The sequence below is a fragment of the Pleurodeles waltl genome, chromosome 9, assembly GCF_031143425.1.
Source record: "Pleurodeles waltl isolate 20211129_DDA chromosome 9, aPleWal1.hap1.20221129, whole genome shotgun sequence".
NCBI classification, from domain to species: domain Eukaryota; kingdom Metazoa; phylum Chordata; class Amphibia; order Caudata; family Salamandridae; genus Pleurodeles; species Pleurodeles waltl.
This window is the reverse complement of record NC_090448.1, coordinates 1,149,212,842-1,149,231,407: the sequence shown is the minus strand read 5'-3', so window position 1 is coordinate 1,149,231,407 and position 18,566 is coordinate 1,149,212,842. Positions and strand designations below refer to the sequence as shown.

General features: G+C 47.4%; 1 protein-coding gene across 1 annotated transcript in view; it reads right to left on the bottom strand.

The window, feature by feature from the left end:
• PLEKHD1 (pleckstrin homology and coiled-coil domain containing D1) overlaps nucleotides 1-18,566 on the bottom strand; it is a 201,114-nt gene that overhangs the window by 77,844 nt on the left and 104,704 nt on the right. Inside the window, exon 3 of the mRNA XM_069208976.1 lies at nucleotides 15,337-15,426. Within this exon, the coding sequence (XP_069065077.1) occupies nucleotides 15,337-15,426 (90 nt within the window). The remainder of the gene's footprint in view (nucleotides 1-15,336; nucleotides 15,427-18,566) is intronic.

The window sequence follows — 18,566 nt, the reverse complement described above, 5'->3', positions numbered from 1 at the left end:
AAAAGTCTGCCTTCACATAGGCCAAGTTCGCACGTTGGGGGAACCTGATGTAGCTGTCCAGGTGCTTTAACAAAGCACACAATACATCCTTCAACACCAGACTGTACATGGGCTGAGACATCCATGCTATTAAGCCCATTGCATTCTGGAAGGAGCCTGTGGCAAGAAAGTGTAGCACTGACAGGACTTGTACTGTGGGAGGGATGCAATAGGGATTGTGTATGGTTGGCAACAGATCTGGCTCCGACAATGTACATAGATCCATGATGGTCTGACGATTTAGACGATAGGTCTGGATGACATGCCTGTCCACCATGGTTGCAAGGTCAACTAGTGGACGGTGCACGGGTGGTTGTCTCATTCTCCTCATGGCAGGATATGCAGGTTGAGAGGAGAGAATGTACATTGAGTAAAGCATTTGACACATGTAAGCAGAACATGTTAAAATAGCACACACCTAACACTGTAGGACATGCGTAGCAACGCTGACATATACTATTACAGCCATGCTGAAGTGCTTTTTACACCATCTCTGCAGTACTTTGCCGTACATGTAAGTCAAATAGGACAAATGTCACATGCGTAATGTACCTTATGTAGCTGACTGAGCTATCCTGCACTGATCCAAAGAAATGGAATTGAATATACCAATACAGTGCCATCACCTATGTGCCTCCGAGTATCTCTACATGGCCATCATCAGATATACTGCCTCATCACGTCACTGTGTCATGACTGTCACAATATTTATCTCTACCATGATGGCACAACATAGGCTTACTCCGCCATTTGGGCGAATATGTGTATGGCACACTTATTTTGGCAGATCAATGAATTATCTGTGTACAAAATGGCAGTCGCCTGTCCTGCTGAAGTGGACAGTTGGAAGTGACCTAAGTCCGCCGGCGGATGTCCTCACGGCAGTGGGGGGTCGCGGCTGCCGTGCTACTTGTCATTGGTTAACATTGCTGCCTGTGGCAGACTGAGGCCAATGGCGATGACCGCTGGCGATGGCGGTCCAGTATGTGGCGGCCGTTACCACCATTTTCTGCAGCCTTGATCACTTGACTCCTGACACTGTTGCCAGCAAGACCTCCACGACCTGAACTGCTGTGTGCTGTCTCTGGGAGCCAACATGCCAGGGCCTGCAGGTGATAGGGCCCCAGCCTCACCCCAGAAGAGCTGGAGAGGCTGGTGGAGGAGGTCCTACCCCTGTATGGACAGCTATATGGGGCACCAGAGGAGCAGGTAAGTCCAATTCCATGGTCATGAGTGATAGGGGTTGCATGTTACGGTGACACATGCAAGTGTACCGGTGAGGGAGTATATGCGTGCAGAGGGCAGAAAGTGAAGGCGTGTGAGCAAAGAGGATGGGTATGTGTAGGCACTTGATGAGTCAGATGTGTATTGGCCACTGCTGTTGGTATGGTGCCAGTGACTTTCTCCTTCTCTCTGTGTCATCCATGCAGGTGAACACCCATTAGAAGAAAGGGATCTGGTGTGCCATCACCAAACAAGTGCAGGCCCTGGGGGCAGAGCACCCATGTCGCAAACGGTGGGAGAACCTGAGACCCTGGGCCCGAAAGACCGCGGGAGGCCCAGCTGGGGATGTCCTCCAAACGAGGGAGAGGTGCCTGTCGGACCCTGACCCCCCTTTGGCTGTGGCCTACCCTGAGGTGGATGGGCGATTGAGGGCAACACAGCAACCACAAGGGGGTGAATACTGATTGTATCCTGGGACTTGGTTCTGGTTGTACGGTGTGAGCTGCCTCACTGTAGCTTATGTGACAATGTATTCAGTGCTACATCTATGTAGAGTAGTGGACATGGGTAATATCCACCCGGCCTGAGTATTAGCTGTAAATGTGTTTTCATGGTTTGCTGTCAGTGGATGTACATCTCCTATATCAAGACATCTCCATGTCTGCATGTGGAGATGGTCAAATGTCAATGGCACTTGTGTGACTCCATCCTGTCGTTTCTATGGATGCGAGCCTGTGTTTTACCCTACCTATTGCTCATGACCTGGTCCATCCATCAGCATTTGAGCATTAGTGGCTCTGAGGTGTCAGTCCAATCCCACCTGTATTGCTTACCTGTATAAGCAACTGGGTGACTCTTGTTTTTTCACAGGGACTATAGAGATCAAGTACTGGTACTGGTATTGACTCCATGTGAGGCAGCCATTACAATTCCACCACTGATAGGGACTATATGGGACTGGACTTATGGCTTGGTACTTGTATCCCCATATGATGTTCATCTTCTATCAATGGGGTATGTGAAGGTTGCAACAGTAAGATACATTGAATTGGGTGTTTGATTTGGTCTGATTGCAATCATCATGCATTTCAATGTGCTAGACTTGTGGGGATGTAACCTTGAACCCAATGGGATAGTTCTAGAGGTGGTAAGTGCCTAGGCAGACCTCACCATTGCCAATATGTAATGTATATGTCAAAAATGCCAATGCCCAAGCAGTTACAGTGCAACATAGCTTAGTTGCTGCCTACATCATGTCTCAATGGTTACTTGGGGGCACATCTGATGGAGTGGAACAATGACTGATACCCTTGGCCTAGCTGAAGTGGGTGAATTGGACAACATTCTGTATTGTATGATTTATGATATGTTGATGTGAAATATTTGTTGTTTCTTCTTTCATGAAGCTGCCCTATGTAGTAATGTGATCTGTTGTCAGTGCCATGGCAGTCGTGGTGGTCCATGTGTACATAATGCTTACGTGTCTTCTCTGTCTTACATGTGTGTTGTCAGGACTTAGGCACAGGTATTTACATGTCAGGAATGGTGTGAGTGATGGTGGTGTCATCATGTTGTGAAGTCCAACTAGTGATGCTGTATGTCTGGTGGAATTGTATGTGGACCATGATGTCATATGTGTGTTCCTGCAGTTCATCAGTTTTGACTTTACTACAGAATACATTTTTTAGGGGGGTATAACACCTCAAACACACCCCCCATAAGCTACCCCCCTGATCAAGCCTCAGCGTCCTACCAAAGTGTTGAGTCCTTGTTCAATGGATTGGATGCTGTATCCACTTGTGTCCCAGTCTCTGTACGAAGGCTCCCACATCCCCATCTCTCTCTGGTACGTTCACGGTGCTGCTGAACTGCCATCGTATGTCGTCCTCTGAGTGATCCGTTTTCAGGAAATATGTGATCAAAGGGGCAGTGGTCACTTTACAGCATATACAGCTCCTGTTTTGGCAAATTCTTGTTTTTACCGGATTATGTACTGGTTTTACTTGTTTCTCCTATCTAAATCATAATGCAGGGACTAAACATACAGCAAACCACATTAGTAGAGTTACAATTTGTGAAAGATTTGAAATCATATCTTACCTGCTCATGTACAAAGTTTTTTGTATTGGATGTGAACTTGCAAGCCTCACAAGAGGAGCATTTATACATTTCCAATAAAGGGGGTAGTCCCTAAGAGTTAAGGAGCAAATTTATTTTTTGCTGCTGAGTTCCTGCAGAATGTACAACATTAGCAAATCTTACATTTTGGGTCCTTTACATACAAAGTCACATCGAAGGTGAGGTTTCCAGATTGTAAAATTTGCCAGTGTCTCTTTATAATTCTCACCGGCAGATTAGCCTGTGAGCGAAATGCGGTCACACACACACCAGCTTATGACAGTCTTTGGTCCAGGCCATATTAGGTATTGAAACCTATCTGCTTTTACCAATTTTCTAGGGTATCCTCTCCCAATTAGCCGTTCCATTGATTAGCCTGTGAAATAATCTATTTTGTGCGTGCAATTCAGCCAGAGAACTAAAATTGGCCAAAAGGGAGCCCATCCCTTAGGACCCTGGGTTAGAAGCTCTGATAATTCAACAAAGTATTCTTAACAGTTGGTGTCCTATATAAACTTGTAATCAGTCTTCTTGGGTCATGTATAATAATGAGGTCTAGGAAAGGTATCTGCCACTTATCACTGTGCCAGGTAAAGACCAGGCAGACTCTCATTGGAACCATTCCAGATGATAAAAATATTGTCAATGTGCCCCTTGCATACTTTAATATGTGACTGGGAGAAACTGACATCTGAGAACATGTGTAAACGCTCTAAGCAATAGCCACAAAGATTAACTAACATTGGTGAAACATTACGACAATCGAGGCACCTTTGCATTGTTTGCAGTACTGACTATCAACCAGGAAATATATGCAAATCATGGGCTGATGAGCCATAATAAAGGTGAAACTGGTCATAGGTTGCTTGTATTCCAGTTCAGGGAGTTCAGGGAGGACCTGGAATGGCAGTTTGGGCTGGATTGTTCCCATGAAGGGCAGGATCAAGCCTGATTTGCATATGGATTGGTCCAAATTGAGGTTGCATGGTGGGCAAAAAAATGATGGATTGAGATGCTATCGCTAGTGGCTGAAAATAATTCAAGCATTCCATCTATCACTTTGTTTCTGCCATTAACTATGTGTGACCATGCATGGAACTTGTGTGTTGATGTGCATGTGGTTTACACAGGAAAGATTACATTGTGGTTCTATTTCGACCCTGTGTGCAGAAGATGGGGACTCTTTGGGAAGGCTGGCTTTTTCAGGCCTGACAATTTTCCTTCCTGAGCCAACTTTCCCAAAACCTGTTCTACCTGCTGAATTGTGGTAGGTCAAAAGCCTTTTGCTATGCATTAGGTAGTTTGTCAGAATATCATTATAAAAATATCTTCAGACAGAAATATTGCGTCTAAAATATTGTTTACAAAAATATTAAGCCATTGGGTGAAGATTTTCTATGATTAACTCCAGTGGGACTAAATTTGGTAAACCATACTTAGGAATCAATATTTCTGTCTGGCAATATGTTGGTTATGATTTTCTGGAGGCGATGGGTACTAAAATGGGCCAAAGCTGAAAGCGTGGCACTACATAGGGAACAATCTCCAGCCCTCATAGCAGGATAGCTTATTGAAACTAGCTGATGCTGACTAAGATATATTTGGCTATAGGTGCACGATATGGAATTACCCTCCATAAAGCGTACAGTAGGAGTCCAATGCATGGATAGTGAAGGTAAAAGGCTGAAGCCATGGCCCATCGACTTTGCGCACAGTGAAACCCACAGATGATGCACAAAATAATACTCCCACTGAAGCTCTTCCCTACCATGACTGTGCACAAAATATAGGGCAGAGTAAATTTAAATAGATAAATTGCACATATCAATTGCCACGTACACCACAGAAGACATACACAGCGCCAACGCAGAGTGACCCAACAGTTCTTTAAGTTGAAAAGTTGCGACGTTTCAGTGGCTATTACCAACCGCGTCCCTACAAGAGAAAAGTAGCACTCTTGCTTTCCCAATCTAAAGAAAGAAAAGGGTGAGGTCGTAACTGGAAACGAAGACGACCACATTTATCTACACTTTGAACCGGGTTTGCGTCACCTTTGTGTTGCAAACCCCTGCTGATTTTGGAATTCATTTTCCAGAGAAAAACATGTTTTGCACTGAAAAGTAGCCCTAAAATAACACTACGTAGCACTTTTCACCACTTAACGCTACTTTGCATCGAGGGGGCACAATGCCAGCCCCATGCAGCTACCCATGGGTTTCACACAAATCCCTATCTGCTAAACTTGTATTTGCGCCAGAACTATATGCCTGCTTGAGGCTGGTGTGAAGTTAGAGAAAAGTTTTCTTTTCTAAAAACTTTTCTAAATTTGAATACATCCTGTACTATACAGCACACATACAAAGTTATGAAAGTGTCAAACTATGCCATGCATGGGACAAGTTGGTGCTCAAAAGGGGTCTTAGCACCCTCCCTTCCCACAATACCGCCATTGCTCGCAATCCTGACTTTACTCCAGCACGATCACCCCAATCTTTTCCCGAATGGAGGGCGGGTGAATGCAGAACACTGGGAGACCTTTTTGTCTGGACCTCAACAAAGTCCTTCGACCAGTGTAAAGCTGACTACCAACTCGCAGACACAGTGAGGCTACAACTCTGCCAGCTGTGACATTGGGCACAACACCCAACTGTTTATCCCCTGGTTGTTAGGCCCTATACCCCTTTTGAAAAGCTGGTAAGGGCCTTTACTGGGTCTAGGGGCCTCATATCCAACACGTACTACACACTGTAGCACTCTACACCCGTTTGTGTCCACGCGTATCAGACCACCTGGCAAACCACCACTACAGAGGGCATCTCACACAAACAGTGGGAGACCTTATGGCAAGACATACCCAAAACATAGCATGTCATTCAGGGAAACAGCATATAAGCTTATGTTTCAATGGCATTTTACTCTAGCCCGCCCGCCTCTCCGCTATCTACCCCTCTGCTGGGGGTGTGGCCCTGCGGTGGGTGACTTCTGCCATGTGTGGAGGTCATGCAGCCTCATTACAACCTACTGGAAGGAGATCCTGGGCCATAATAAAGTCACAGTAGGATTCCCACTGCCTGCTTGGTATCTCACAGTTATCCTAGGCATCCCCCCCTTGACTTACACGCAATGACCCATGCTGATTGGAGACTTATTAGTTAAATGCTCCACGCAGCACGACAGCTTGTGGCCTCGTTGTGTAAAACCTGGATGACTCCCTGTATTGCTCAGTGGTTTACTTGCCTCTGGCATGCCACCGATGGAACAGTTTTCCCATAATCTAAATCAGCCAGAGGCCAAATTCCAGGCCACGTGGCACCCACTGATCGCTGCTTCAGGGGAATAGAATTTACCTGCTTTAATCTGTCGAGATTAAGGGCGCTACAACTTTTCGACTGACCCTTCCACTGAGATTACACCAGTGGGGCTCCTCTGCCCCCTCCCCCTATGGTAAACAAACACTCATTTTGCACTGCCCACAACCATGTCCGAACAGCTGGTAGGCTTACTGCTTAGCTGACCTGTGATTTGTGTGTCCTGTTACATTTCTGTTTTTCCTTTTAATGGGCGAGCACAACTCCGTGCATTCTGTCATCTCTCTTTGGGCTTTAAACCACACCCATGCCACGTCAGTCACTTACATTGGTTCGTGGGCTTGCCTTTTAAAAATGTGCTTGCTTTCATTTGTGAAAGGCATGCATACGTCATGCCTTTTCCGGTGTTTAGCCCACCTACACAGCACCGGTAAAGTACCAAAAACATACGAGGCTCGATGTTTTCAGCCTGGAGTCCGGACTACTTTATCTGTTTATTTTCCACCCAGCGTGATCGTGCTGCATTTTACATAGCGCGATCGCGCTGCGTTTTTTTTTGCTTTACAACGCTAATAGCTCTAACTCGAACAAATGCGAGACCTGTTGCATTGAAAATGATTGTTCATTTCTCTGTTTAGTACTCCTATGCACCGCACTGTGAATGGCCTCAATGGGGGCAGAACTGTTTGTTTATTGTTCTATCTACTGCTTATAGACCATGAGCTAACTTTGCTTGCAATGTACTGTTGGACCTGGTACCAGACTCGGAGCCTCTGTTTCACCTTGTTATGCGTGACTTAAAAAAAACTTTCAATAAAGAGACTCCGAGTGAAAAAAATGCCAAGCGTATTATTTTGTACTGGAAGGATCCCACTGCAATACAAATCTATGCTTGACATTACACACACCCGTGCACCGTGGTCCAAGGGCGTGTGCATTGGTGCAAAGCAGCCGAATGCGCAGGGCCAGAGATAGACATCCTTATATCTTAATAGACTTGGCGTCGTTCTGCTCTCTCGCCCTCACACAGGGCAGCGCAGCAATTATTTATATCTTGTTTTGCTTCCCTGCGATGCAGAATTCTTTGTGAATTTCGCCCGGAGAGTGTAGAAATTACACAGCAAGTATGAGAACATTGTTATAACGAATGTGCGTTTATCATAAAGAGTAATTGGTCAAGCTTGCATTATAAAAAATGCAAAAAAATAGTGTGATAAACAAATTTCATTGTATGACACAAATGTGACTTACAATGAGCTTAAAAAAGATATCTAGCTTTTCTTGCAACAACAATTTGTTATATATAGGACTGAATGCAGCACATTAAAATGCGTACATACAGAAAGATACAGGTAATTTACCAAAAATACCAACCTTTGCAGTTGTCAATAATGTAGGTAACAATTGGAGTTTCATGATTTCTGTCAAGTAGCAAGTCTTTTTTAAGAAGAATCATAAGATTGTACAACACAATGTCTGATGGTTTTATAACACCCTTCTTTGCCCTCTGTCACTGCGTCAAAAGACTGCAAAGGGTCATTTGCTTTTACTGTGTGGGGATCGGGCTTCCCAGCTAATTTCCCGTTTATTTAGCAAAATGAAAAATGGTGAAAAGCTGGAGGATCTGATTGTGTTAAAGGGTGTTAAGGGCTTGCCGTACCAGGAGACACACTTTATAGGGAGTGAAGGCCTGGGTATGCCCAGTGGTAGACAGATCATTCAATACTATGGGGGTCATTCTAACCCCGGCGGGCGGCGGGAGCCGCCCGCCTGGAGGGAACCGCCGAATGACCGCACCGTGGTCAAAAGACCGCGGCGGCCATTCTGGCTTTCCCGCTGGGCCGGCGGGCGACCGCCAGAAGGCCGCCCGCCGGCCCAGCGGGAAACCCCCCTCAACAATGAAGCCGGCTCCGAATGGAGCCGGTGGAGTTGTAGGGGTGCGACGGGTGCAGTGGCACCCGTCGCGATTTTCAGTGTCTGCAAAGCAGACACTGAAAATCATTATGGGGCCCTGTTAGGTGGCCCCTGCACTGCCCATGCCAGTGGCATGGGCAGTGCAGGGCCCCCCAGGGGCCCCATGACACCCGTTCCCGCCATCCTGTTCCTGGCGGTAAAAACCGCCAGGAACAGGATGGCGGGAAGGGGGTCGGAATCCCCATGGCGGCGCTGCAAGCAGCGCCGCCATGGAGGATTCCCTGGGCCAGGGGTAAACCGTCGGGAAACCGCCGGTTGCCCTTTTCTGACCGCGGCTGTGAGGCGCTTTAATGGCTCCTCGGTGACAGGTGCCGCTTGTATCTCATTATTGGTCGTTTGTTTCTCTCTGAAGGCTGCAAGTGTTCTTTTCTTGTACACACGCCAGTGGCATGGGCAGTGCAGGGCCCCCCAGGGGCCCCACGACACCCGTTCCCGCCATCCTGTTCCTGGCGCTAAAAACCGCCAGGAACAGGATGGCGGGAAGGGGGTCGGAATCCCCATGGCGGCGCTGCAAGCAGCGCCGCCATGGAGGATTCCCTGGGCCAGGGGTAAACCGTCGGGAAACCGCCGGTTGCCCTTTTCTGACCGCGGCTTTACCGCCGCGGTCAGAATGGCCCAGGAAGCACCGCCAGCCTGTTGGCGGTGCTTCCGCGGTCCCCGGCCCTGGCGGTCATGGACCGCCAGGGTCGGAATGATACCCTATGTTCTCAAAAGTGAGTACCTATGCTAGAATTCCTGAATTGGGGGATCCACATGTTGAGTGAGGTCTCAGGTTAGTGGCATTGTTTAGTGATGGACTTTCATGGGGAGAGAAGTAACATTTTAATCTTATTTTCCTTAAGAGTTGTATTACCACTGTCACTGAAAAAAATTGTTCTCTCAATGACTACAAATGACACTCCCCTTTTAATTGGTCTATAAGGTGTGCCTGGAGAGATTACAGATGTGAATAGTTTCTCTTGTTTGTTTATTCATAGCCAAATCAATGCTCGTGCATATTGTGACTCTGTGATAGGCAGCGCCACTGGAATTATGTGATCTGCGAATGCAGCTTTTTCCACATAATTTTGGATTTGCCCCTTTTGCCACATAATCCATTATCTACGGGATAATCTGCAGATTTTAACAAAACAAATTTCGTATCTAGCGCAAATGGATAAAAAGTTACTAAAAATGTGGCAACACGTGTCCCAGCACAATGGAAAGCTAGTTGCAAAGATTAGCGGGTCTGTTTTCAGTTGCTTATTGCTGTATTTGGGTGTTAAACTGGTAGTAATAATGAGACATCTTGGCTAAGGCACGGTTACTGCGTGTAGTAATGATAAAATAATGAAGTAATACTATCACAAACTGTGGCACAATACACCACATAACCCGCTTTTTTTGCCGCATAATATAGTCTATCCTGCTGCATAATTCCAGTGGCCCTGTAAAAGGCGACTTTCTGTCTATTATCCGGGGAAGCTATGTCTGGAAAATGGAAGGTGAGTCTTGAGACAGAAAAAAAAAGAACAAATGCTGTAACAATATTTAGCCAATTTATCAATGCAGTGGGAACTATTCTTCTGAAACAATCCATCTTAAATTAGTGGTGTGCGAAACTTCTACAATTTGCTTTTATGCAAGTACACAAAGTTACAGCATAATTGTGGCAAAATGAATCAAAATTATGTGTAATTATGTGAAATGCGAATCCATCATTCGTGCTATATTTTAGTGCAAACTGCATCTTTGCATCAATTTTTAGGGTGAGGATGCTTTTCAGCAAAATCACCCGAAAAACAGCTGCTTCCCTTCTGTTGTTCTCATTGGTGCCATTTGCAGTAAATTTTCCTGCGAATGGCATGTAATTATGCAAAGTGCTGTTATTTGGGGAATTTTGCGTAACAGCATAACGTGAAATTTCTGAAATTACGTGAATTTCACTGGCGTAATTTAAACATCAATGGTTCGCACTAAAGAGCGGTGCACCCCTGGGTTCATCTCTAAGCCGGCCTTATTCAATGTATTTGTCAGTCCCTTAGCAGAACTCTTTAAAATCCATGATTTTTTAATCTTTATATATGCAAAGAACAAACACATTCTCTTAGAAATGATGTCATCAATTCTTCTGATTAAATAGAAGTCCTATTTTGCATGGAAGTGCATGGTATCTACCTTGATGAGCCAGGAAAGGCCCAGTGTCCAATTTAGTTAATCAAGAGACGTGTTTGTATGATTGGTGACCACTTCTGTACTGGAGCCAGGGTCAATGCATCTGTTGAAGGCATCATAGTTCTGTGTTCATTATCACGATATGCTGAAATTTCTGCCACCTGCACAATGCGGATCCCCCAATAAAAAAGGCATTTATTTGCTGCTGGTGCACACAAAGCCAAGCCACCTGAAGAGTCTTCAGAATGCAGCAGCTAGGAGGTACCAGCATTGACCACTAGCAGAACATCTCGCATGTGGCATCAAGTGTTTCAACAACATTCCTACATTACTGGGGTAGGGGTGAGAGCAGATGGCGCTGTGTGCAGATGGCACTGTGTGTGTTACTGGGGTAGGGGTGAGAGCAGATGGCGCTGTGTGTGTTACTGGGGTAGGGGTGAGAGCAGATGGCGCTGTGTGTGTGCGCGCTGTGTGTGTGTTACTGGGGTAGGGGTGAGAGCAGATGGCGCTGTGTGTGTGCGCTGTGTGTGTGTTACTGGGGTAGGGGTGAGAGCAGATGGCGCTGTGTGCAGATGGCGCTGTGTGTGTTACTGGGGTAGGGGTGAGAGCAGATGGCGCTGTGTGTGTTACTGGGGTAGGGGTGAGAGCAGATGGCGCTGTGTGTGTGCGCGCTGTGTGTGTGTTACTGGGGTAGGGGTGAGAGCAGATGGCGCTGTGTGTGTGCGCTGTGTGTGTGTTACTGGGGTAGGGGTGAGAGCAGATTGCGCTGTGTGTGTGCGCTGTGTGTGTGTGTTACTGGGGTAGGGGTGAGAGCAGATGGCGCTGTGTGTGTTACTGGGGTAGGGGTGAGAGCAGATGGCGCTGTGTGTGTGCGCGCTGTGTGTGTGTTACTGGGGTAGGGGTGAGAGCAGATGGTGCTGTGTGTGTGCGCTGTGTGTGTGTTACTGGGGTAGGGGTGAGAGCAGATTGCGCTGTGTGTGTGCGCTGTGTGTGTGTGTTACTGGGGTAGGGGTGAGAGCAGATGGCGCTGTGTGTGTTACTGGGGTAGGGGTGAGAGCAGATGGCGCTGTGTGTGTGCGCGCTGTGTGTGTGTTACTGGGGTAGGGGTGAGAGCAGATGGCGCTGTGTGTGTGCGCTGTGTGTGTGTTACTGGGGTAGGGGTGAGAGCAAATGGCGCTGTGTGCAGATGGCGCTGTGTGTGTTACTGGGGTAGGGGTGAGAGCAGATGGCGCTGTGTGTGTTACTGGGGTAGGGGTGAGAGCAGATGGCGCTGTGTGTGTTACTGGGGTAGGGGTGAGAGCAGATGGCGCTGTGTGTGTTACTGGGATAGTTTTGGAAAAGGGGGCGGGGTGGTTGTTCCCCCTCTAAGCCCCGCCCCCTCTAAGCCCCCCCCCGCTGTCACTTCAGTGCAGCCCTCAGCCGCAAACCATACTGCAATTTTGGCCCCCGAGAAAAAGTTTGTGAGTACCCATGATCTAGTGTATCTCTTACATACCCCTTAATCCAGCGTATCACCTTACATACCCTTTGATCCAGTGTATCACTTTACAAACCCCTTGTTTCAGAGTATCACCTCACATACCCCTTGATCCAGTGCATCACCTTGCATACCCCTTGTTCCAGCGTATCACCTTACATATCCCTTGATCCAGCATATCACCTTACATATCCCTTCATCCATCGTATCACCTTACAAATCCCTTGATCTAGCGTATCACCTTACATACCCCCTGATCTAGCGTACCACCTTACAATCCCCTTGATCCAGCATATCACCTACATACCCCTTGAACCAGCGTATCACCTTACAAATCCCTTGATCTAGCGTATCACCTTACATATCCCTTGATCTAGCGTATCACCTTACATGCCCCTTGATCCAGCGTATCACCTTACATATCTCCTGATCTAGCGTATCACCTTACATACCCCTTGATCTAGTGTATCACCTTACATGCCCCTTGATCCAGTGTATCACCTTACACATCCCTTCATCCATCGTATCACCTTACATACCCCTTGATTCAGCATATCACTTTACATACCCCTTGATTCAGCATATTACCCTACATACCCCTTGATCCATCGTGTCAACTTACATACCCCTTGATCCAGCGTATCACCGTACCCCTTGACCCAGAGTATCACCTTACAATCCCCTTGATCCAGCATATCACCTACATACCCCTTGATCCAGCGTATCACCTTACATACCCCTTGATCTAGCATATCACCTTACATACCCCTTGATCTAGCATATCACCTTACATGCCCCATGATCCAGCGTATCACCTTACATATCTCTTGATCTAGCGTATCACCTTACATACTCCTTGATCTAGCATATCACCTTACATGCCCCTTGATCCAGTGTATCACCTTACATATCCCTTGATCCAGCATATCACCTTTCATTCTCCTTGATTCAGCATATCACCTTACATACCGCTTGATCCAGCATATTACCCTACATACCCCTTGATCCAGCGTGTCAACTTACATACCCCTTGATCCAGCGTATCACCGTTCCCCTTGACCCAGAGTATCACCTTACAATCCCCTTGATCCAGCATATCACCTACATACCCCTTGATCCAGCGTATCACCTTACATACCCCTTGATCTAGCGTATCACCTTGCATACCCCTTGATCCAGTGTATCTCTTACATACCCCTTGATCCAGCGTATCACCTTACATGCTCCTTGATCCAGTGTGTCACCTACATACCCCTTGATCCAGAGTATCACCTTACAAACCCCTTGTTCCAGAGTATCACCTTACATACCCCTTGATCCAGTGTATCACCTTACAAACCCCTTGTTCCAGAGTATCACCTTACATACCCCTTGATCCAGTGTATCACCTTACATACCCCTTGTTACAGAGTATCATCTTACGTACTCCTTGATCCAGTGTATCACCTTATGTAGCCATTGCTCCAGAGCATCACTTTAAGAACCCCATGATCCAATGTATCATCTTACGTACCCCTTAATCCAATGTTTCACCTCATGTACCCCTAGATCCAGTGCATCACCATATGTACCCCTTGACCCAGAGTATCACTTTACATACCGCTTCATCCAGTTTATCACCTTACATACCCCCGGATCCAGTGTATCACTTTACATTCCCCTGGATCCAGTTCATCACATTACATATCCCTTCATCCAGCCTATCACCTTACATATCCCTTGATCCAGCGTGTCACCTAACATACCCCTTGATCCAGTGGATCATCTTACGTACGCTTTGATGCTGCGTATCACCTTAGGGAACCCCTTGATCCAGTGTACCACCTTACGTACCCCTTGTTCCAGAGTATCACCATACGTACCCCTTGATCCAGTGTATCACCTTACGTACCCCTTATTCCAGAGTATCACCTTAAGTACCCCTTGATCCAGTTTATCACATTACGTACCCCTTGATACAGTGTATCACCTTAAGTACCCCTTGATCCAGTGTATCACCTTACATACCCCTTGATCCAGTGTATCACCTTACGTATCCCTTGTTCCAGAGTATCACCTTACGTACCCCTTGCTCCAGAGTATCACCTTAAATACCCCTTGATCCAGTGTATCACCTTACGTACCCCTTGATACAGTGTATCACCTTACATGCCCGTTGATCCAGTGTATCACCTTACGTACCCCTTGTTCCAGAGTATCACCTTACGTACCCCTTGATCCACTGTATCACCTTACGTGCCCCTTGATCCAGTGTATCACCTTATGTACCCCTTGATACAGTGTATCACCTTACATACCCCTTGATCCACTGTATCACCTTACGTGCCCCTTGATCCAGTGTATCACCTTACATACCCCTTGATCCACTGTATCACCTTACGTACACCTTGATCCAGCGTCTCACCTTACGTACCCCTTGATCCGGAATATCACCTTACATACCCTTTATCCAACGTATCACCTTACGTACCCCTTGATCCGGAATATCACCTTACATACCCTTTATCCAACGTATCACCTTACGTACCCCTTGATCCGGAATATCACCTTACATACCCTTTATCCAAGGTATCACCTTACGTACCCCTTGAACCAGCTTGTCACCTTGCATGCCCCTTGATCCAGTGCATCACCTTACATACTCCTTGACCCAGTGTATCACCTTACATACTCCTTGATCCAGTGCATCACCTTACATACTCCTTGATCCAGTGTATCATACGCCTTGACCCAGTGTATCACCTTACATACTCCTTGATCCAGTGCATCACCTTACATACTCCTTGATCCAGTGTATCACCTTACATACCCCTTGATCCAGTGTATCACCTTACATACTCCTTGATCCAGTGTGCCACTAGTGATCGTGACAATATACATATAAAAAGAGAATATTTTCTACATCTGTCTCTTTTCTCCCTTCGACACTCCAACACCCCAACATGGCCTAGTTAATGATTTACGAAAAGCATGAACAAGTACTCAGGATACATGATCCCAGCTTCTCATCACCTTCCCACCTCCTGGATTGAATTCACTCACGTGAAAGTCTTCATGGGAGATGTTGATTGCAAAGGGCATGTTGGGTTCTTCTTTGGCATCAACGATGCAGCCGCCCAGTGGTATCACCCCCTAGTGAAGAGCAAGGCAGGGTTAGGATTGCCTATTAGAACCGGAGATCTTGTTCCCAATAGACCCTACAAATGAACGAATGTGCAGTAATGTCACACTGAAGCACCAGTCCAGAGCCTGCCACCATTTTGACATATTTCTGACCAATGCCCTGCATGCACAGAATGGCAGTCACTCTGCACATACTTTGCACACTCTGCAGAACATCAAAACCCACCATGCCTTACATACATTTAGCAAACCCCATCAGCCATAATCTGTACACCTTCCGCTACATTCTGTGCATCTTCAGCAGTCACGTGCATCACCAGCTGTGTCCTCAGCATCACTCTGTCATGTACGCACCCTCTGCTACATTCTGTGCACCCTGAGCCATGTCATGTGCATCGCCAGCTATCCTCTGAGCATCTCTCCATCATGTGCACTCCCTCTGCTACATTCTGTGCATCCTGAGCCAAGTCATGTGCATCGCGAACTATGTTCTGAACATCACTCCATCATGTGCACACCCTCAGCTACATTCTGTGCATCCTGAGCCGTCCCTTGTTCATCGCCAGCTATCCTCTGAGCATCACTCCATCATGTGCACACCCTCAGCTACATTCTGTGCATCCTGAGCTGTGTCATGTGCATCACCAACTATGTCTTCAGCATCACTCCATCATGTGCACACCCTCAGGTACATTCTGTGCATCCTAAGCCATGTCATGTGCATCGCCAGCTATCCTCTGAGCATCACTCCATCATGTGCACACCCTCAGCTACATTCTGTGCATCCTGAGCTGTGTCATGTGCATCGCGGACTATGTTCTGAGCATCACTCCATCATGTGCACACCCTCAGCTACATTCTGTGCATCCTGAGCCGTCCCTTGTCCATCGCCAGCTATCCTCTGAGCATCACTCCATCATGTGCACTCCCTGTGCTACATTCTGTGCATCCTGAGCCGTCCCTTGTGCATCACCAGCTATCCTCTGAGCATCACTCCATTATGTGCACACCTTCAGGTACGTTCTGTGCATCCTGAGCCGTGTCATGTGCATCACCAGCTATGTCTTCAGCATCACTCCATCATGTGCACACCCTCAGGTACATTCTGTGCATCCTAAGCCATGTCATGTGCATCGCCAGCTATCCTCTGCGCATCACTCCATCATGTGCACACCCTCAGCTACATTCTGTGCATCCTGAGCCGTCCCTTGTCCATCGCCAGCTATCCTGTGAGCATCACTCCATCATGTGCACTCCCTCTGCTACATTCTGTGCATCCTGAGCCGTCCCTTGTGCACCACCAGCTATCCTCTGAGCATCACTCCATCATGTGCACACTTCAGGTACGTTCTGTGCATCCTGAGCCGTGTCATGTGCATCACCAGCTATGTCTTCAGCATCACTCCATCATGTGCAAACCCTCAGGTACATTCTGTGCATCCTGTGCCGTGTCATGTGCATCACCAGCTATGTCTTCAGCATCACTCCATCATGTGCAAACCCTCAGGTACATTCTGTGCATCCTGTGCCGTGTCATGTGCATCGCAGACTATGGTCTGAGCATCACTCCATCATGTGCACACCCTCAGCTACATTCTGTGCATCCTGAGCCATGTCATGCGCATCGCCAGCTATCCTCTGAGCATCACTCCATCATCTGCATACCCTCAGCTACATTCTGTGCACCCTGAGCCATCCCTTGTGCATTGCCAGCTATCCTCTGAGCATCACTCCATCATGTGCACACCCTCAGCTACATTCTGTGCATCCTGAGCCATGTCATGTGCATCACCAGCTATCCTCTGAGCATCACTCCATCATGTGCACACCCTCAGCTACATTCTGTGCATCCTGAGCCGTGTCAGGTGCATCGCCGACTATGGTCTGAGCATTACTCCATCATGTGCACACCCTCAGCTACATTCTGTGCATCCTGAGCCGTGTCATGTGCATTACCAGCTATGCTCTGAGCATCACTCCATCATGTGCACACCCTCAGCTACATTCTGTGCATCCTGAGCGATGTAATGTGCATCACCAGCTATCCTCTGAGCATCACTCCATCATGTGCACACCCTCAGCTACATTCTGTGCATCCTGAGCGATGTAATGTGCATCACCAGCTATCTTCTGAGCATCACTCCATCATGTGCACACCCTCAGCTACATTCTGTGCATCCTGAGCCATGTCATGTGCATCGCGAACTATGTTCTGAGCATCACTCCATCATGTGCACACCCTCAGCTACATTCTGTGCATCCTGAGCCGTGTCATGCGCATCGCCAGCTATGTTCTGAGCATCACTCCATCATGTGCACACCCTAGGCTACATTCTGTGCATCCTGAGCCGTCCCTTGTGCATCGCCAGCTATCCTCTGAGCATCACTCCATCATGTGCACACCCTCAGCTATATTCTGTGCATCCTGAGCCGTGTCATGTGCATTACCAGCTGTGCTCTGAGCATCACTCCATCATGTGCACACCCTCAGCTATATTCTGTGCATCCTGAGCCGTGTCATGTGCATCGCCAGCTGTGCTCTGAGCATCACTCCATCATGTGCACACCCTCAGCTACATTCTGTGCATCCTGAGCCGTGTCATGTGCATCGCCAGCTATCCTCTGAGCATCACTCCATCATGTGCACAACCTCAGCTACATTCTGTGCATGCTGAGCCATGTCATGTGCATCGCCAGCTATCGTCTGAGCATCACTCCATCATGTGCAAACCCTCAGCTACATTCGACATTCTCTGTCGCAACATCTGGACCCTCAACAAAGCGCTGCACACACTTGGCCACACGTGTGCTCCCTCACTCCCACACTGCGCACAGTAGGAATAGTAAGCCTTCTGCGCCTAGTGTATAGTAACCCACTCTCCACAAACCCAGCCACAGTCTGCCCTCACCACTGTGCACTTCCTGCATTAATTCCTGCACTTCACGTGCTCATCCACTCCCTGAGTATGTCCCTCACTCCCCTGAAGATATGCAACCGCAGTCTGCACCTCTCCACACCTCCAGGTCCATGGTGCTCCTTTCTGTTCACAAAGCAATGGTGAAATCCGATGCAGCACAGATTTACACCAATATCTTGCATGCATTTCTGAGATTCACAAATTTCCCTAAGAGGGCACCAGAAATCTGTA